The sequence below is a fragment of the Corvus kubaryi genome, unplaced genomic scaffold (assembly GCF_017639235.1).
Source record: "Corvus kubaryi isolate FWS band 111438036 unplaced genomic scaffold, C.kubaryi_AGA036_p1.0 37398, whole genome shotgun sequence".
Lineage (NCBI taxonomy): Eukaryota > Metazoa > Chordata > Aves > Passeriformes > Corvidae > Corvus > Corvus kubaryi.
Genome location: NW_024581137.1, coordinates 40640342 through 40661805, shown reverse-complemented (window position 1 = coordinate 40661805; position 21464 = coordinate 40640342). Strand labels below are relative to the sequence as shown.

General features: G+C 36.4%; 1 protein-coding gene across 1 annotated transcript in view; it reads left to right on the top strand.

The window, feature by feature from the left end:
* DNAJC1 (DnaJ heat shock protein family (Hsp40) member C1) overlaps nt 1-21464 on the top strand; it is a 109619-nt gene that overhangs the window by 17467 nt on the left and 70688 nt on the right. Inside the window, exon 2 of the mRNA XM_042043641.1 lies at nt 20646-20747. Coding sequence (XP_041899575.1) covers nt 20646-20747 — 102 coding nt within the window. The remainder of the gene's footprint in view (nt 1-20645; nt 20748-21464) is intronic.

Below are 21464 nucleotides of genomic sequence, written 5' to 3'. Positions count from 1 at the left end.
CTTCTGCTATGGGCAAAATGGAATAACAGCTGAGAAGAAAGTATGGTGAAACAAGACTGCATGCAGGAGCACATAGAAGCTCTTAGTGCAGTGACACTGGATGTGTGCTAGGAGGTTTAGTTTAGTGGTATTCCTGGTCATGGTGGAGACCTTGTGGGGTTTCTGTAACTCAAAGGGCTCTATGTGTGAGTGGTGGGCAACTGTGGGAGTAGTTGTACTGTAAGTCACTGAGGGGTTGAAATTGAAATAATCAAGGTCTTGCAGCCTGGCTCCATTCTGCTGTTACTTTGTTAGTTCTTTTTCCTATTTATTTGATGTAGACAAACCCTCCCGATTTTTTAGCGTGTTGTGTGCTTGTTTCCCAGTAGGTCACTTGTGATTGTAGAGCATTAAGGCTTCTCCTGACATAACAAATGTCGACAGTTGATTACAGCTGTGGAGCACAAAGAGACTGACATAGCTGCATACTTGCTGCATTAGACACTGCTGGAGAGATGAGCTGCTGTTTTGCCCTTTCTTTTGAGATACTGCCAGTAGGCAACACAAAGTCTGAGGAGATGTTTGTGCTATTCCTTCTAATTATGTTAGGAAATTCCTCCTAATAGCCAAATGAAATATTTTTAAAGTGTTAAGCATTACGTATATTATTCCTTAAAATCCTTTATTGGGATACCTTTCTTTTTCTAAATCTAGCATTGGGGAATATAGATGAAGATTTTTATTCTGTGCAATTAGAAGTAAAAATAAAGCCTACAAAAAGAGATTTGAAACCAATGTTGAATTTGTTGTGTGAGGCACTGTAGTGCTCTGGAGTAGATATATCAGAATTTCAATGAAAAGAACCATAAAGATTTTCAGTATTGAGTAATTATAGTTATCTCTCTACCATACTGATCGTTTAATCTGATGATTGAGATTTTACATTTTTAAGTTCAGTTTGGGTTTCTTACCACTTGATGGCAGTGAAGGAGCTAGTGTTGCTGGGCAAAGGTTCAGGGCAAGAACCCATTATGCATAACAAAAGAGGAGGTACAAAGGAAGCCTCTGACATTTAATATTGTTCACATTTCTAGGTGATATTACATATACCACAAATGACAGTAGATGGAGAAAAGCCTCTAGATGGAGCTTCAGTACTTTCAATAGGGGAGAGATTTTTATACTCAAGTGGTTTCTTCCTATTTATAATAATTATTTCTAACAATAACTTTCCCATTTAGACCTGGAATGATACCAGACATTATCAATAAATAATATCAGTGCTTCTACTATTATAATCATAATACTTGAAGTACATGCAATTCTGACATTTTTCTCTCACACCTTCTGTTCAAATCCTACAACCTCTCAACATTCTTAGGAATTCTCAGGTATTGTTAGAAATGTGTGACGTAGATTAAGGATCTACATAATTATTCAAGCTTTTGTGAAAAAAAGATAGTTGGATTTCACTGGTGGCCAAAAAGAGAAACTTGAAAAATACCGTTCAGACTGGAAACTGCCCTGCAATATTTACTGTTGTGCGTGGTCTAGTCCCATTGAAGAAGTGTTTGTTATAACGTTAAATATTACAGTGCACGGATGTGTTTGAAGTGCTTTTTGTAGTGAAGGTTCTTTTGCACTTCCTACACCCATGTACACCTCTTGCCAAGCTGGTATGGGGAAATGAACCATATAATGGCCTTGCCGTAGTAATTGGCTCCACATGGGTGGACTCTAGTGCACAGACAAAACCTTATTTGAAGTAATTGGTGCTTTGTGTAGGTACAAGGGTCTGTACATGCAGATTTATTTTGGATCCAGGGTCAAACCTTGGCATTAGTAAAGGTTTCAATTTCATGCAGTGTCTTTGACTTGTGATTTTGAATGAGTATCAAAAACATCCATGCAGATGCAACGTGACTGAACTTTTTTGTTAAAATACACATAGCTAATATTTTGCAGTTATATTTTTGGTTGCACACTAAATAAAGAACTTGGTTTGTTAAGTTTTCTGTGTGTGCAGCCTGTTACTAATTTAGGAGAATGTCAAAAAGCAAACTCTAAATTTGCATAATTATTGAATATTTTAATCATTATTAGCATTATTCTAGTTCTATAATAGTACTATATGAACTCACAGTTGAAATTAAGTGAAAATTGCCACAGCTATCAAACATTTATTTTGGTTTCAGATGCCATTCTTATTTTTAAAAAGCATTTAAGCGTATTATTTCTTGTAATTAGCATTATTCCTCATATTAGTGTTAGCAACTCGAATTGATGGATGGCTTTGCTGGTTTAATGTAATGGCAGCCAGAGCATACTTCCTGGGTGAAATTCAGGTTTATCTTATCAAATAAATATCAAATACAAATTCTGTCAAGTGGTAGAAAGAAAAGGTTAGAAGATAGAGTCAAAGATAGTGCAGTATTTAGAATGATGGTTTTAGTCAGTGGAGACTCATTTGCTGGAAATGCCCTTGTGAGACCATAGCATTTCATCTATGGCATAGTTCATTGTGTGGCATTTCATGGTATTGAAATGGGTTTCTTGTCAATGCTGTTTTCAGTAAGATTTGTTAGAAAACAATGTAATTTTACTTTATTACATGGTATGGCTGCATTTATTTAATGTCATTGGAAGATCTTAGCTACTGTAGCGCAATACAATTTTATGATAAGGTGGTGCAAGCTTTTCCAGCTGCTACTGTTCAATTTAGGGGAATCTGAAATTTGAAAGATACAAGAAAATTATGACAGCATTTGGAACATGAAATCTGTTTTAAGAAGTTAGCGTTAATCTTTCTGTGTTTTGCTTGCCAGGATGAACAGCATAAGTGCCAAAAATCAGATATGGGAAGAATACATGTATTTGTGCAAAATAAATACTATTTTTCTAGGTGATTGTTAAGAATTTTAGCAAATGTAACTTTTTAAAAAATCTGGTTTGTTTGTTCGGGTTTTTTTCATCCTAGAGATAAACTTATCTAGCTGATGGGCAATGTATTCATTCAGGGGTGCATGTTATATGACTGCATACAATCGTTAAATATCGTGTGCAAGAAATCACATTTTATAAAAGGGGAGAAAAAAGGCTGTGAGTATAATGCAACACTCATGCTTCCTGGAGGATAACTAGTTTGTGCTAAATAGTTTCTATATTAATCAGTGCAGTAGTAGCAATTCCCCAGAAGCAATGTGTTACTTTTATTTCTCCTTATCTGGTAAAGAGTTGCAGATAATAGTAAAGGTCTCAATTTCTAGGTTTTATCTCTGTGGAACTCAGCAAATTCATATTGATCTTCTAAAAATCCTCTGGCCTTTTTCTTTTACTGTGCTAACACTTGGGATAATTTTTGCCCTGAAACTGTCTTAGTTATATCTTAACTTTATCATTAAAACTTTGAGGTTTGTTGATGGCATTTTTATTTATGCTTGACTGCTGAGCAAATCCCAAACGGTTACTTCCTGTGTGGGCAGAGGGAACAAGTCAGTTCTTGGAAAAGGCATAAAATTGAACAAATTACCAACCAATATATGGAGTTAATTTCCTTGAATATTCCTGTGTTTACTCTGATGTGTGTTTTGAACAAAGAATTAATTCCCTTTATGTAGGCAATACTTTACTTCGTAATTTATAAATAAAAATGGCTTGCCAGAACTGAAGACTATTGTGGAGACCTTTTTCACATTTGCTTGCTTTTAAATAGTGATAGAGGAGATTCACTGTTTAAAACTACTGAATTACTGAAAACAATCAAAAGTTTCCCTTCAATGAAGAGACCTTCTAAACAATTCTATTTTACTTTGTTATATTGTAGAATAATAGAAAAAAACTGATAAAACTGATCATAGAAAACTGTGTCATAATTAGCATTTCTTGTTGGAGTGTTTAGTAAGACCAGAATAAATATGAATAATTTAAAATTGGTCATAGAATTAACTCTTCATGTTTTTGTTTTATTTTGCCATAAGAGAGCCTTTCAGAATTTGAACTTCTGTTGCAACTTATTCATGCAGTGAACAGCAAGTTTTTTTGTGTGCCCTTATTCGATAGTCACTTATATTTCAGAGCCAGCTAAAGATTTCTGCAGACTCATTTGGTAAAGAAAGCAAAATTGTTCATTTTATAGATATGAGTCTGACTGGAGATCTGTAAATATTGTCACTGAATAAAAGTTTAGCATGCCTGTCAGTTTGAGAGCATAATTCCATCAGTATTTAGGCAGCAGTCATATTTGACTCCCACGTAAGTACTTGCATGAGTTCTAGGATTCCTGGAAACTTGTGTAGTTGGAATCTCAGACTTTAAAACAATGTTGGTTTAGTTGCTTGCAAACTGTGATTGTCCCATGTGGGAATAGTATGGTTCTATATTTTAAGTTACTCTTTTATGTAGTGCAAGAAAACGACATCAAATGTAAAATACATGAAATATTGTTTCAAAAATATTACTACAATATTTAGGGTCTTGGGGTTTTTTTTTAAGAAAGGCTTGGATTAGTCTTGTTTATTCAGCTTGATGGAATTTTTCTTCCAGGGTATATAAAGCTTTTGAACTCTTAGTCAAATGTTTCACATTTAATGTGATAAATTAAGATAGAAGCGATATAAAGTATTGCAAGTATGTCTTGTATTGATAAATGCTAACAATGCCATTCACATTAGTAAAACAGTTCTGGATTATTTATAACTTCTGTAAATGTGCCTTACAAATTATATTTCAATAAGATTCCAAGTAATTTGGTTAAAAAATTGTTGCAGTTATTTGTGTTGTCAAAGTAGACATCTCCATTTGTTTTTCTGGAGTACCCTCTCATGTAGGGAGCTTCTGTTGAATTATTAAGGAAGAACTTTGTTGTACCATAAGAGAATTAGTAATTAAAACACTTTACCAGTATCTCATGTGGCTGCCATTATTTTTAGAATCTCATTACTTTCATTATACTTGAGAGATTTTGCAAGGTTCTGGCTCTTGGGCTGCTTTGTCATAGGTGATAAAAATACATAGTCCTTGCAGAAAGTGCTTGGTAAATACTTCTGGGTCTTTTGACCTGTTTCCTGTTAGAGAATCATCAGTTGCCTGGACACTGTGTGTTTCAGACCTGTCCGTCTACACCCAGGCGCATCTGCTTCAAATACATGCAGTCTCCTTTCCTTTCCTAATTGATGCACTTGCTTTACTGATTTCTCCAAGCCCTTCTACAATGATATAGCTTATTCTGGTTTTTAGTTCTGTGCAGACACCAGTACTACTGCACATCTCACAGAAACGTTACACTTTTAAGGAAATATCAATTTTATGTTCTATTAGTGTTAAGCTCTGTAATTTGAGAAAAGCAAGTTGTTAACTAGCCGGATCATTCTGCAATTTAGTGGAGCCTGTTAGAATCAAAATGATGCTTCAGAGAGCTGGGGTTTACTTAAAGGGAGGGGTAAAAACACTGCTTGTGAGTTAGTATTATAAAGCAGGTCTGCATTGGTTATGCAAATTTTTTTTTCCTTTCTGAATCTGCTTGTTTCTGTTTTTTGTATAGCAGCCGTGTACCTTAAAAGACTAGTAACAAATTTCTGGTACTGCATACTCTAAAATTAGGGAATGTCAGTTTTCAGAATGTCTCAAATCTTAATTTGGTTTCTTTGTGCTTGTTCATTGTGATGATTTTTAATTCACTACATTATATTCTACAGGGTCTTTACTTATTCAGGCTCAGGGAGAGATCTGGCCCCAGTGCAGCTTCAGGCTTATGTATTGAAAGAGACTGTTGTCTGTAAAAACTGTTTAACCTGTAGATGTTGAGGGTATGTAGAGAGTGGGGGAGAAGATTGCGGGGGGGAAATGGTTTCATGGGTAAGCTAGTCAGACGAAAAGTGCCCTTGAGGATTGAATTCTGTTCCTCTCTCTGCCACAGAATTCCTGTGTGATGCTCGGCAAGTCGTTTAAACGAAACTTTTCCCAAGTGGTGACTAATTGATTTGAGTGCTCTGCAATTCTGGTTGCATAATTTGAGATACTAGGGGCTTATATGCAGAAATGCTGAGGGTTTGCAGCTGCAGCTGAAGTCGATTAAAGTCTGTGCCCTGAATGTATGAAATGTCGTTTGGTACTGAGCACTTGGAAAAATCGTATCTGAGATAAAATTAGCACCTGAGATTACTGAGGATTTTAATCTTAATCTGTGCCTCATTTTATGATATATTAAAAAAGGCAAGTAACGTCTGCTTGTCTCTTAAGATACTACAATGGTGAATAATATTGATGAACTCTGATGCCATCGAGATGGGCTTCAAAACAAATAACCACAGCTTCCAAACACGTTTGAACAGCATGCAGCTACGAGCAGATGAGGCCACACATGAATAAATGCGTGGAGAAAAATCCTGAATAGCTGCTCACTGGGTAAGCAGTCATCTTCTGTGTGTTGCATAAAGACAGAGTGTCAGGAGTAACGACAGATTGTAGTTCCTTTTCAGGGAATCACTGAGTTCTTCCTAAATCCCCTTTACCTGTTCAGAAATTCATTATTATTTGTAGCATGTATTATCTTTATCATCTTTCTGTCATCTCCTAAGTTTTAAACTGTACGTTTACATTTTAGCTGGAATTAAATTCAAATTGAACTCTCTTCTTTTGGCAATCTCATTTTTTAACCATACCTTCACTTGCTACTTAAAAAGTTGCACCCTTTCTCTTAATTCAAAGAAGAAAAATAGAACTCGGGCAAATATTTTTATCCTTTAGGTCTGTTTGTTCTTTGTTGACATTGCCACAGGGTATACAGCTTCCACTGCTGGCATCTGCTTAAAGCTGGCTCAGGGTTTGTGTGGTACTAATTGAAAGAGGGGAGCTAGACAAGGAAACATTAATTTTAGTTCTTTCTTCCTGCTTCCTAGTTTCTTCACCCTGAAGTAAATATTTCCGTTATGTTGTCCAGTGGTACTTACTGTGACTGATTTTTTCAGAACTAGTTTTGCAGTATTTCTGTGTTCCACCACTGTTTTGTGTTTAGGTTTTCTTCCTTCCAAAAAAGTCCCGTTATGAGAAGATGATACTGCATCTAATAGCAAAAAACTCTCCGTGGATTAGATTCCATGGCTGGGATTATGACATAGAGGGAAATGCAATTTTGGTGTATTATTGATACTTGCAGGGTTGTCAGTAACGGAATGCTTATTTCCATGTAGTAGTTTGTGGACTTGCAGTCTCAGTCCTTTCCTCTCCACCTCTGTGAAAAGTTACCTTCTAATTATGTTTTTGCTTGTGTGTTGATTTTTTTTTAGTCTTGACTTCATGACTTGAAAACTTGGATGAGAACCCACATTAGGATTTATCCTTGCTTCATTTAAATCTTATACATTTGAAATATTCTACATTTGCCAGTGTTTCTACTTGAGGCAGCAGGACCACAGTTTTATCTCCCAATTTGCACTGTTATCTTTGATACTGATAATCCTGTAATCCCATGTTGAGAGGCAAGTAATGAATTGGTAGTAGCCACTATCTTCTGCAGTCAGTTGGCTGAAACAGATTTCTGGTAGCACAGTTAATGGAATATAACCTGTGCCAAGTTTTTATTGCCACTCACTCAACTGCTGATTCTTCTTTTCCACAGGCATAGAAAGAATCACAATTCTCTTTATTTTGTTTTTTTTTTTTTTTTTTGCCTTTTGCAGTGCTTGTCTTGCTCCTGTCTCTGCTCACCCAACTTTGTAGTTCCTGCAGTTGGCTATTGCTCTCTTTTCTGCTCTGTAATCCGTCCAGACTGAGGGGGCATCCTTAAAATACAGGTGTCAGAAGAAAATTCCTCTTATCTGTTACTTCTGCTTGTGATGGTGGAGAAATGGAGATGGAGGAAGCAAGAGATTTTGTTAGTAGTTCAGTTTCAACTCTGCTTTTATGACTTGAGGATAGGTCTCTCTGGGTGGGCGACACGTGATGGGAGGCAAATACAATCCACACAACTGCTGCCTTTTAATTCCAGTGAGTGAAAAACTGACCTTACATATGCCTCTTTACTTGTTTTTCTCTCAGGAGCAGGGAGCATTTCCCAATCTGTTTCAGTCATGACATCAAGGGGAGTATTGGGTAAGGGCTATGACTGTGCCTTTCTCGGTGCTCTGAGGGTGGTGATGGGCTATCTAGCTTATCAGCACAAAAGGCTTGTTTTTGCTGAATTATTTCTACGTTTAAGGAGAGAAGCAGGCACATACATGTGGTTGATACCCACTGCCTTTTGTAGTGGTGACGCTGTTGGGTGTTGCACTCAGCTAACTGAAGACCGCTTGAAGTAGATCAGAAGTGTTTCCTTCACTCTCCTCTGCTTCTCTTCCTTGTGCAGATCTGTGCTCTGTCTCCTCTAGACTTGTCTGTGTTTCAGAGTGTCTGGCTCAGCTCCAGCCTTCCTGTGGATACTGCTGGGAGAGTAGAAGCTCACCACATCCCGTGCCTATCAGCTGCTCCCTATGCTGCTTCTGTAGCAGAATGCCCTGTTGGGAGGGTCTCCCAGTTTGGGTAGGGTCTGTCTTCTGCTCTTTTAGCTCTTGCAGGCCAACAGAGGAGGCAGTTTATGGATCAGCATGAATTACCCCCTCCTTCCCTAATGCAAAAGATGCCTCCAAGGTACTGGAAGAGAAGAGCAGTAACTGCTTGCAGGGAGTGGCTTTATGAAAAGCAGGGGAGTGATCTTTCTGCCCCTTGCTTGGGCCTGTGTGGTTCAGTTAAAACATTTTGATTTGAAAAACACAGAGGACAATTCAGGGAACAGCATGCCACTGTGTGTAACAGTATCTGCCCACAGCTGCCATAAATCTTGAGAGGTAATTATCTTCCTTAAGGATTATTTGGCTCATTCTCACTAGAAATAATGTCAGATAAGCATTTTTAGAGACCATAATACCAGTTTTCCATACAAAATTGCTACTGAATGGGAAAGGCTGTCTTCAAGTCCATTCTATCGTAAGTTGTTGCATATATGTGGCTTTTAAAATATGTCCACAATTTTTCAATTTTAACATTATTTAGGCTTCAGTTGCTTATAAATTAATTTTCTGTGTAATTTTAATTGATGGTTTCTAATGCTAAACTTGATTTCTTTATCCATGTACCTTTGGACATCAGCTGCCTAATTTATGATTCATACAGATTCTGGCAGATTTTGCCAATAGCCTTTTGGGATGATAGTGTCCCCTGCCTCCCGCCCTGGCCCTTGATCAGATTTGCAATATTTTATGCCATCAAACTGTGAGCCGAAGTGATCAGACAATGCTCATGCTTTCAGCTCATTTTGCTAGGAGTATGCTAACATTTAGCAGTGTGGTGGGCTATAGTAATAGTATTCTGTTAATCTTATTGGAATTTAACTGAGATGCTTTTTAAGTTTTAGGATAGGATGTGTCTTACATGCAGAAATTTTGCTGATGCTGGCATCTGAACTAAAGAGAATGATGGAGGGCATTCCTATATTCTTTCAAGGAGGCTATGTACTAACTCAGCAGTGAATTACTATATAGGTAGTGGCATGTTACAACCTCCCTGAGGTCTTCTGAGTCCCGAGGTAGTAATAGCTCATTAAAATGGTAGTTAATGAGTATAAAGGGATCATTATACGACTCTCCTACATGACGGGTAGGGCTAAATCCTAACTAGTTCAGTAGAAAGTATTCTAAATAAAGAGGGAAAGAATTTGACAAATGCTGCTGGTAGTTCTTTATAAACCTAGCTATTTAAAGCAATGCTTTTGAGAAAAATACTCATAGCAGTACATTTTGAATAAATAAATACTGGATTTTAAATGTATTTTAGGGTAGAAGTATTAGTATCCTGTATAATCTTCAAAATATGCAGCGTTTTGCCACTTCGGATCAGTTGGGTTTGAAGTTAAAAAAAAAAAGAGAAAAATTATTTTACCTCATAACTGCTTACACTGGATGGTTTTTTAAGATCACAGAATATTCTGAACTGGAAGGGACCCTCAAGGATTGTCAAGTCCTACTCTTAAATGAATAGCCCATAGCTCAGGATTTGTAGACATTTTCTGTTTTATATGCTAAAAATAAGCAGTGGAACAATTTTGCCTTGTGGTAGGAGGAGCGTGGCATTCCCCTAATACGGTTTTGTTAATGGAAAATATAACCACCTCACACATGAGGTGGTATTTTTTATTTTTTCATTTAACTATGGTTATTTTCTGGAAAAAGGTGTTAAGAATTTATCCAAACTGAACAATGTGGGTTTTGTAGCAGTGAGATGAAAAACTTCTTGATCTCAGTAAATGCTTCATATCTTCTTTCAGGCTCTAGAAGGATAAACAAGCAAATGAAAGACTAGACTCAGGTGCACCTGGATATCACAGCTCAAGTTCAGTGGGCAGAGCTATTTCTTAGGTCCTTAACCTAAGAAAAATAACATTGCTTCTACAAAATGAGCCCTTCAGTAATGTTACAGGAAAAGAAGGGCAGATGCAAATATGAAATTGTTGGGGAAGATGGAACAGGAAAACCTTGGAAATATGATTGCCTGACAAAAGATTTTGGGAATATGAAAACTACAGGCAACATCGAAATGAAAGCCACTTTTGAAATACCAAGTCTTAGTTACTGAACAACTAGGAAACAATGGTATGGCCACTGAAGTAATCCCCTCTTGATGAAACAATACCCTCTGCTTGCAGGCAGGTCCAAGGGTCAGAGCAGACCCTACTAGCTCAGCAGAAGGGGTCCAAAGAGTAGTTTTTAGAAGTTAAGATGTAACACTCTATGGTAATATAAGGACTCTTATAGGCTGTATGTAAATGCTATAGGATTTGTATCTTGTATTAGATTGGTTAGTGACAATTAGAATATTCAGTACAGAAGATGATTTATTGTATTGTAACCAGGACTTCAGACATTCTCACTTCTGATTCTGATTCTCTCTCTTCTTCTCTATTCCTCTCTTCCACTTCTACTCTTACTTCCACTCTTGCTCTTACACCCTCTCTCTCTCTCTCACCTGCTTACTCTCTTGGGCCTGCTCAGAGCTGAGTCTAGCAGCTCTGAGCAGTGCCCCAATACCCACGCCCTTTACAATAAACCGACTGTGTCCCAAGACCTGCCTACAGAGATCTCCATCCGTCTACGTCCGCCCGGTCCCGACCGAACCCGCCCGTAACCTACATGAAATATATTAAATGAAAAAAATATAAATATATTGTAAACATATATAATATGTTTAAGATTTGGAGGGAGGTGCTCCTGCTTTCTGTCTTAAATAAAGAAATTATGCCTACTGTGCATGGATGTGGTTTGCTACAACAGCTCTACCCTATCCTAATTTATGTGGTTTTGTTGCAGGATTTAAGGATATATTTATAATAAACCAAATACAGAATACTTTTAAAGAAACAGTTTGATTGTTTTTAAAAAAAGGTTTACTTGTATTTGTAGAAATTTCTGCTTGTTTTTATTGTTCAGTTTAGTCCTTATTCTCATCTGACATTGTCAAGGAACCTTGCTTATAATATCTGTTCTGTATTACCATCTTTCAAGGTTAAAACTGGTAATGGATGGAGAGGTATTCTAAACTCAGATTATATGGATGCCTTACTCGTGATCATCTACTGCAGGATGACTTTCTTAGTTCAGAGCAGCTGCTGTGTAATAGGAAAAATAAGCCTAGTGGTGCAAGTCATGGAGTGGGATCCCATGGGTTTTCATAGCAAAGAAGTGTTTCCTGCTTTCCGCCCCTTTTTATTTGCCACTCCTTTCGAAGCCCTTTTAGGTTTTGTGAAAATCTCATGGACTCTTCCGGCATGAACATCTGTCATCTTCAGTGTGACAAGAATACTGTCTTTCAGCTAGGACTGTTTAAACTACATAAACAGATGCAGTAAATCCAGTTAGAATATTTTCAGAGTAATTATTAAATTGATCATCAAAAGGATATTTAAATTCTAAAATATAATGCTGTTAGTGACCTACTGTACCCTGCTGTGACAGAGCTGGTTAAATCTAAGTCCCGCCTGGTAAATATGCAAGACTTGCTTGTAAAGGAGACTTCAGCAGTCTGTTCCAGTGATATGCTAGTGATGCTTATGGGATGTTTTCCTGGTACCTAACTTGAATCTTCCTATGCTGCCAGCTGACTGATAGTGCTCAGCTGCAGGTAGATCAGACACAGCAATAATTAAACTTTTCCTTTAAAGCTACCTTTTGCATATTTAAAAATGTTATTTCCTTGTGTCAGCTGCCTTTTCTGTAGGCTTAAGTTACTCTTGTTCTTTTGGTTTCTCTGAACAAGTCACTGTTCTATTCTTCTAGACCTCTTATTAGTAAGATTTTTTTGTTTATCATCTGAACGTGTTCCTGGCTGTCTTTAATTGTATTCTTTGAACTGGATGCAGCAATCTGCTGAGGTCTTACAATTGACGCGTGACATGGCATGGCTGCTTGTTGCCATACTGCTCATGTCACAGTGCTATGCTGCACAGAAAGGCAGCATCATGCCTCTGACTCATGCTCAGCTTGTGATTTACTGATCATTTCTGCCTAACTGCTTTTTTCTATCCTATGTTTTTGTAGTTGATGAATTCTGCCCAGATGTAGACCATTAGTCTTTCACTTAGGAAATGTCATCTTTTTTTACAGCAGTTCTCCATGTTGTCCAGATCTTTTAATATTCTGGTTCTCTTTGACTGCATCATGTAGGTTTTTCAGGTTAGTGTTAACTACCTGATTAATCATGATTCTGTAATTCTAGTTAGTTAAAATACTGAGTGTGGACTTGGGACAGAGTTCATAAAATCCTGTTTGATACATCTTTTCATTTTTGACTTCTAGAGCCTTTAACTATTCAAGGTATGATTTATTTTCTTTCCATTTTGTTTTGCACTTGCAAGAGAAACTTTATGATATCCATGCTTTTGTCATTTGTTTTAAAAAAAGGTTGTACTTTAAAAGCATTACTAAAGTCAGTATACAAAAATGGTCACAGTATTCTTTCTGAGCTTATGTAACTGTGTTCTCAAAGCATTTCATTAAGTTGAGCAACAATTACAAATACAAATTAAAGCATTGTATAAACATTAAGGACTGCTGGGGAGGTAAGGTTGTTCACACCTGTTTTGAAACTAGTGTGTATATATATGAAAATATATGTGATGGATGTGTCTCGGTGTATGGGCATATAAGTCAGTGTCCTTCACTGCTGATAGGGCTGAGGAAGTTGCTAATAAATAGTTAATGTTTATTCTGGAAATTAATGCCTGTGGGGATTATTCACCTTGTAAATATTGTTGATGCATAGGATAATGGGTAGGTTTTTGAAAACTTCTGTGTTGAAGGTAGTTGTGCTCTGTTGGCTTCTTGTATGGCTTTATAATGTTTTCAGTCATACCTCCTATATCCTGTCTCTCAAATGCCCTTTCTTCATTTTTTGGCCACCAGAAGGAAGGTAATAAACACCTTTCAAAAATATGAAAAGTCTTAGCAATTAAAGTTGTAGTCACAGAAGTGACAGTAACTGTTTAGATGCCACAGAAATACAGTAATTAGAAGCTCAAGCAATTTTAGGGGGATTATTAATTTATATTTTACTTTTTAGCATAGGTATTTAGTTTTCGTTAAGACCTAAGTCTGTAGTTGTTAGAAATATCCCTCCAAAAAATTACACTTGAACTGGGATCAGGGAAGCAGTTTTTTAGAAAGATGTCTAGGTCTGTCAGAGTGTATGGGTCATTAAAGTCAGTTCTGGTGGAAGGGTGTAATGAGAACAGGAAGAGCAAAAGGAGGGAGATGTAAAGGTCTGGTATGGATGTAGCCTTGCTGATTTTCTAATTTTCTTTTAATTCCTTACCCTAAGAAAAGAAGTTGGAAACATACTGAAGCAGAAATGTAGCAAGAAAACTATATAAACAATCAAATAGCAGCATATTTTTGGCATTACGTCATGAGAAGGGCTGGAGCTTGTCAGATGCAACACCCCAAAACCTCTGCTGCCTTATACTCGTGCTCCACAGTGGTGAATGTGGACTGCATGCAGCTGTCCTTGAGTATGGTGTCACCTCTTGTCAATCAAGGGGCTGTGCTGTCTTGAGACCAAAGGTATTGAGCAAGAAACGCACTGCAGGAGACACCACATTTTACTTTCCCTGCCAACCTGGGCTGCAAAAGCAGTAGTCTTTCTTTGTAGCAGATTAGTTCCTCTGAAAATGTTGCAGGATTAGGAATTAGGCTGGAAATCTCAGATGTAATAGACAGGTTTTTAAGAGAACTCACGAGAAACAACTTTCTTTGGCCTATAAGGTATATGCACACACATATATAAATATATACAACTATCTATATTATAAAAATCTGTAACACATGTAATTATGTAAACAATAAATGTAATATATCAAATAGAATAAAAATAAATATGCAATAGTGTTCCTGGAGAAGCATGTGAAGTAAGTAAAGAATATCTACTAATTCCTTCCTTATAGAAAACTAAATGGAAATAAAATACAGCACTAGGCAAAACTTTTAATTAGTCATTATTGTTCTTGAGTAATATCCTCAGTTGTTATTTGGTAGCTTCTATCCATTGTGAATTTGAAGAGTAATTCTAAAAACGTTGAGAGTTGCTGAGTGTTCTCTGCATCTCAGAGACAAAGTTTATGTTAAGATATAAACTTATGGTTCTACATGGCACAGTTCTCTTGGACAGTCTAATTTTTCACAAGTAATCAGTTTTTGAAAAAATGCAGAAGGTAAAATAGTTGAAAGGAAGAAAAAAAAATTACATATAAATGCTGTTGTTCAAATTGGTCAAGAAAACCTAAGCCTATATAATTGTGCACATATGCTGAGGAGAATACTTTTTTTGGTTTCTCAAGCATGAGGCAGCAGAATTGTCGTTCATTTGGCATGCTAGGCTGAAAACAGAGTCTTCTTTCATTTGACATACTCCCCTGGAAACAAACATGCCAGTGAAGGGATTGTGCCAGTTATCAGAAGCTTACAGGAATACATTGTGCTGGTTTGTATTCATTTTCATTTCATGAATTGCTTTAAAACTTAGCAGCATAAAAAAGCATTAAAACACCTTTTTAGCATTATTTTTAGTTCCTATGTATTTCCCTGCTGTGCTGTCATTCAGTTTAAATCAATGGAATGTTGTGAGACACATGGCTGGGTTTGCAGCAGAGCAGATCTCTCCTCTTGCCTGCGTGTGCTTGGAGCATTCATCTGTAGACAACCAACAAATTTGAGTTTAACTCATTTTACATCCTTGGAAAAGATGAGTGTCTTAGAAAGAAGTTCAGTAAAAATAAAGGGTAATTGAACAAAGGTTATGCAGCGAGAAATTTAAGCCAAAACTCAGCTGGTATCTATTAACGATGAAAGTTCACAGATAATGCTTGGTCTTCTGGGAGACACTTGTTTCCTTTCCTAGAGTTATATTCTTCAGGATTGCCAGCAGGTCCTCCCCACCTCTGGAATTTTCTACAAGATTCTATTTCCCTCATAAATGTTTTTCCACACGCAGACTTGGCAAATTCAGGTGTACTTCTTGGAACTAATCTGGTCACAGGAGCTTAAATTATGACCAGGTTGCAGTATGTGTGAAGTACATCTGGGAGTGGTATTGAGGGAGTCTATGTCAGCCTGTGCTAAACCAAAGAGGGGGTAAAGAACTGGAAGAAGGGTCACAGCTATATGGTTTCCATCCTAAGAGTTACCTAGAGAGGGGTTGTGGAGTCACAGCTGTCACTGTTCGGTCTCCATATGATGAGACACTAAGGAGGCGATCACCCTGAGTTCCTTGATGCTGCTTAAGGAATGAGGACAGTGGATATTTAATTGTTGACCTACAGTCACGCTTGTTTGTTCTCTGACACTTAGATATTAGTTTTCTGTGGACTTCACATGAAGACAAACAAGTAGAAAGTATCAGTGTTGATGCAACATTTAATAGATGATTGTAGCTTCTGTCCAGTTATCTGCACCTGCTTGTTTATGAATTTTGTAGAACAGGCTGTACATCCTGCAGTTTCAAATCGCAGTAAAAAACCCAAGTGATTGTGAATTTACAAAGCTTACTTTGTTTCTTTTTCTGTACCATTCTGCTTCAGCTTGTATGCCTGATGCTCACCAGAAGGAAAGTAGTGACTTATACCCCCTCTTCTACAGAGAAGTGCTAACTGAAATATTTTTATCAAAGAAACCCTATATATTTGAATTGCTCTAGAATTTAAAAAAAAAAAAAATCCAAACGCAGGAGTTTCATAAGTTTGATTTATAGTTTGGGAAGGCTAAAAAAGGCCTCATGAAGTCTTGCCTGCACTGAGGTTACTTACAAGTTCAGACTTGAAATACAGTCATCTGGTGCTCTATACAATTGTCACTTTTTGCCATATAGCTTCAGTAACATGGCAGTGGAAAATTCTACACAGTCATTCAGCAGCACTGCAGTGAAATAGATATATTGATGTCATTTGCCTTTCACCCATTAACTAGTGATTGGACAAACTGCAAGTGAATAGAAATGTGATTTCTATCTGCATAGTTGGTTCCTGGACCATGTGCCTTCCCATTGCTAATAAAGATACTGCCACCTATTTGAAGATATTGGCAGGCATATTTAAAACCCAAGATGAATTGAGCACATTTACTGTGTTAGAAGCAGTTGCTAAATTGTAAGTAACTAAGTCTTGTTGTATAACTGCATTGCACTCAAGGGAACAATTTAGGTTTTGAATTGTGTATGTTGGTAAGTGAAAACTATGTAGACATTGATTATTTTTTCCCCTTGACCTAATCACTGTTTGCCTATGGCAATATCTGATATGTTATGTGTTCACCAAGAATTGTCTTGGGACCACAATGAGGGGTTTTTTTTTAGCTTCATTAGTAATCATAGTTACATTAGGAATAGAAGGCAATGGAGTAATATACTTGTACTGTGTACTACACCAGTTGTTCAATTTATTGTAAAGGTGGACGTGAACTCTGTGGTAGTCTGAATTTCTAGAGGCAGAGGAGGCGACCAGATTTAAAACTTTGTGCATCTCGAGCAGGAATTTAATTTTAAAAGAATGGAAGGCAAAAGTGCTTTTTTTTTTTTTGTTGTTGTTGTTGTTGTTGTGAAAAATTTCTTTCTGTGTTCCTACTTACGTATTTGTAGCATGAGAGAACTTTCCTTGGTAATACTGGAGAATACAGAAATGATGCTGAGTAAAATAAAATTTAGTAATGTGTTTTTCATTGTCAGAATTCAACAAGCTGCCAAAAGTACGTCATAAATAGGGAGAAGAATGTTTCCTCTTCTATCCCACTCTTTAACTCTGACATGTATTGCTCTTTAGATAAAAATATGGGAGTCCTACAAAGAACCTTAAAAAATGTGCTTAACTTTTGACATTCTGTTGATTCCTTCAAATGGTAATTTTGTTTCTATGCTAAAATACTTACTTGAAATATAAGAGATTATAAAAAAAATGTACAAGATTGAACTTCTAGCTTCTGCCTAGAGGTCATGTAACTAGACACATGGACTCTGATTGTTTGATGAAGTGTTAGGAACTAAAAAATGAATATTTGCATATTTCCATGCATAAGAAGCCAGACTGTGGCCTACCTAAGTGTAGACGTGCGGTTTTGTATTTCTGAGGACTAATTCTTGCACAATACAAAGAGATGTTCAACCTTGGAAGTATGATGGGACAGTATTGCTTTGGAAGGATAGTTATCGGGAAATAGGGTGGTACTCATGATGTTTGTATCCACATGAGGGTGACAGTGTGACAAGCTTATTTGCCATAATTGGTGGCAAAACCTGCCAACCTGAAACAGTACTGGAGAAATCAGTGAATGGACTTGCTGTCTAACAGTACCAGCTCCTTCTGCTGTTAACTGAGATGCCTATACAGGTTTTATTTTTCCCTCCTTAGATGTAATTGAGATGAAGATTTCTAAACTGTAAACAAAGCAATCCAACATGTTGTTTCTTTAAAACAAACAAAGCCTTAGTGTGTTCATGGCTTACTCCAGGCCCTGCTGTAGTATGTAAAGTAATGTCTTAGTCTACAGAAAACACTGACTCTTAACTCTGTGTTTAAAAGCCTTAACTTTTATGGAAATGTTAAGAAGGTGGCCAGAAGTCAGGTCTCTTAGAACAGCTGACATCGGTGTGGGAGGTATTTCTTTATTGGCTGGAAAATAATCATTCTTTATAGTTTATTTAGAGTCATATACTGGTAGAAAGTTCTCTAGAGATGAGAGTCTTTTCTCAAAAACCAACAGCTTTTGTTCAGGGCAGTCCTAGAGGATCTGGAACATTGCCTGAAGATGCCTAACACTACCCCTAGGTAGCATTAATTGGCAAAATGTTTGGAATATACAATGTTCCCTGTGTTTTGTTTGGTGGTATTGTGGAGAATGGGTTAGCAGGCAGACTTACTGCTTTAGAAATTGATATGTGCCAATTGTAATGAAATAATTGACAGTAATATCCCATTAATTAATTATTTGTTGATATTATAATACCCTCTTCAACCTTTTAGAGGCTATAGTAGTATTTAAATAATTATATTTTGTTTGAAGACAAGCCTGTGTTGTTTATGAAGTGGCTGACTGGGTTGGTAGATGAGGGGAAACAAAACAATCTCTGCAATTATTTCTGGTAACAAAGATGAACAATCTGGTTTTATAAATGTATACATTTTTATTTCAACTCCTCAAGGTGAAACAACATAAATATTTAAGCAACTTTATTATTTCAGAGTGATCTAGGGATTTTTTGCTGTGCTTAAGCATTGAACAGATAAACTGCCTTTCATCCTAATCTCTTACACAAATAATCCTGCTGCTCCCCAATAAAACTAAAGTTTCAATTCTTCAGATACAACTGAAAACACAAACTTTTTTTGGCTTGTTTGTTGTTTGAAGTAGTTGGAAGAACACTCTAGAACAGCTCTTTAATACGCTTTTATCATGTTTTTAACTATTAACCATGAGTGCTCCAAAAATAATACCAAGCAAATCTAAGTGTATGGTGGAGAAGGAATAAGTGGTAGTTTAGCCAAAATATAAATCTGGAGTTACTCATTTGTCAAGGTTGTCATGATCTCAATCCCTAATTTTAAAGAGATATTTTTACGTCTCATTTTCACATGTATTTCATATAATTCTATTAAGTTTACGTCTCAATGATTTAATGTTTCTTTGAGCTTAGAATAGATATTTAGTCATTGTCTTTTCCTTCCCCTTAGCTGAGAGTTAAAAATAACCTATAAAACAATGGCAATATGAAACAACTCATTGGCAGTAATCAAGCTGGAAGCAAGCTGCTGTTTAAGCAGAGGAATTCTGCTTCGGCATGCACATGCCTTAGAAGTAGCTGTTGAAAATGGAAAAATTTAAAAATTTGTATGTGGTCTTTTCAGGAGAAATCTTTCAGTAATAGAAACATCTTCCTTTGGCAGATAAGAGACTATGGAAATTTTGGTCTTGTATTAGGGGAAAATAACCAACTTCCTTAAAATAAAGTTTCAATGCTGAATTTTCTCAAATTCTGCATTTTCGCCTGCTTTTCTCCTTCCCCTCATTCAGTCTTTCTCTATTATTCACTCTGGGCTCAAACTTGTATGCAGCATTTTAATAGCCTTATGTTATAAAACGGAAAATTTTAAAATTAAAATAATTATTTGTAATAAAAGGCCTGACAGACTAATTACAGTATTGCATTAATTATTATCTTGTTTCACTCTGTTCCAGGCTAATTCAGGTCTGGGTTTTTAATCCCTATTTTCACTGTAATTTTGAGAGAGTGAGTATACTTAGGAACAATATATATAAAATCAAGAAATAAAAATGGTGAGATAAACAGTTGATTTCTAAAATGTTGCCTTGGACATCTTAGCAATAAAATACAAGTAGTTCTGTTTAAATGTTTTACTTTGTGGATCTTCTGGTGAGGATAACACCTCTATGACATAGAATACAACTCTTGATATCTTCATTTCTGGATATCTTTACAGCATGTACTAAATATAGCAGTCATTAATTCAGAAATTTGCATTTGTGCAGCTTAGTTGGTACATCGTTTTGTGTTTTGAGTTTTATTTTTTCTCCCAAAATGTGTGCAGTTCTTATAATGGTTAAGGTATAGATTGATGTCAGTGCTACACTATATAGCTCCAAGACTGCAATTTGAAGCTACTTTAGAAAATACAATTCTTCAGGCATGGTGAAGCTGAAGTTGAATGGAAGTCCTATTAGGAGTGAATTGCGTGTAAATATTAATAAGGGAAGAGTTCCTATCAAGTCCTGAGTTTGGGAAATTGAGCATGATAATTTGCTGAAATTGTGTCTGTCTTAAAGATATGCAGATGCAATAATTTTCAGTTTTCAGTTGAACTTTGAAATGGTGCAGAAGGTGCCCACGTTAGGTTTTAAGCAAGAAAGTGTTTGGAAGTATTGGCAAATGTCGTTGTAATGGATGTATGGTAATGAAAGGAATTAAGATGAAAGATGATTTGGACTGAATGGCTGCTCAGTCATTTAGGCTGGGCTGGTTTCAGATTTGGTTGTTTGATGTCTCAGATTATGTTGCCTTAGTTCCTACACTTGGTTGGCTGTCTTCAAATCTTAAAAAAGTTCAGGGAATGGGTTTCTCACAGCTTGCTTTGCTTTCCTTTTTTTCAGGGTGCTTCATCTGCAGACATTCGGAAAGCATATCGAAAGCTTTCTCTAATTTTACACCCAGACAAGAATAAAGACGAAAATGCAGAAACACAGTTTAGGCAAGTAAGTGCAATATGTGGCAATAAAAGTTTTAGGGGAAACTGGAATTTTTATGTGGATGTTTTTTTAGTAAGAACAGTGGTACACCTTTGAAATTAGTAAGTTAAACATTGAATTACATTTTTGCTGATGTAGCTATACTAAAACCAAGTCCACTTTTTTGGAATTAATTTGTTGAATAACTTGTATTTAGTATTTCCCTGTATATTAGAAATAATTTGAACATAATACTTATACTCTTAGGAGGAAAAATTGTTTTGTACTTTCAAAAGCAGTGGGGAAAATTGCTGATCAGTTCTCAACACAAGTCCTAGGTAGGCATAATTTAATGAAAAGAATTAATTTTAGTTATTTTTGTATATTTATAGAGTGAAATAACATGACTTTGTAATTAACTCTACCTTTAAAAATGTACTTTGGGCTAAATACAGCCTACTTAATTTTAGTAAGATCTTCAGGATGAAACAAGGGATACCTACTCTTAAGGTGTGAGACAAGAGATACCTACTCTTAAGGTGTGAGACAAGACTCAGTTTGATGGATCTGAGGATGGGAAGAAAGTCTTGTGTAAGAGTTGCTTGTTTGTGTCTGATGACACTTTGTAAGTGAATATATTACTGTTTCATTTGCACTCTGGGTTTGCTACTTGGTGGTGTAGGGAAAGTGAAAACTAGCGAAGGTTATTTGTTGGCAAATGTAAACATTATACTACTGTTCAAA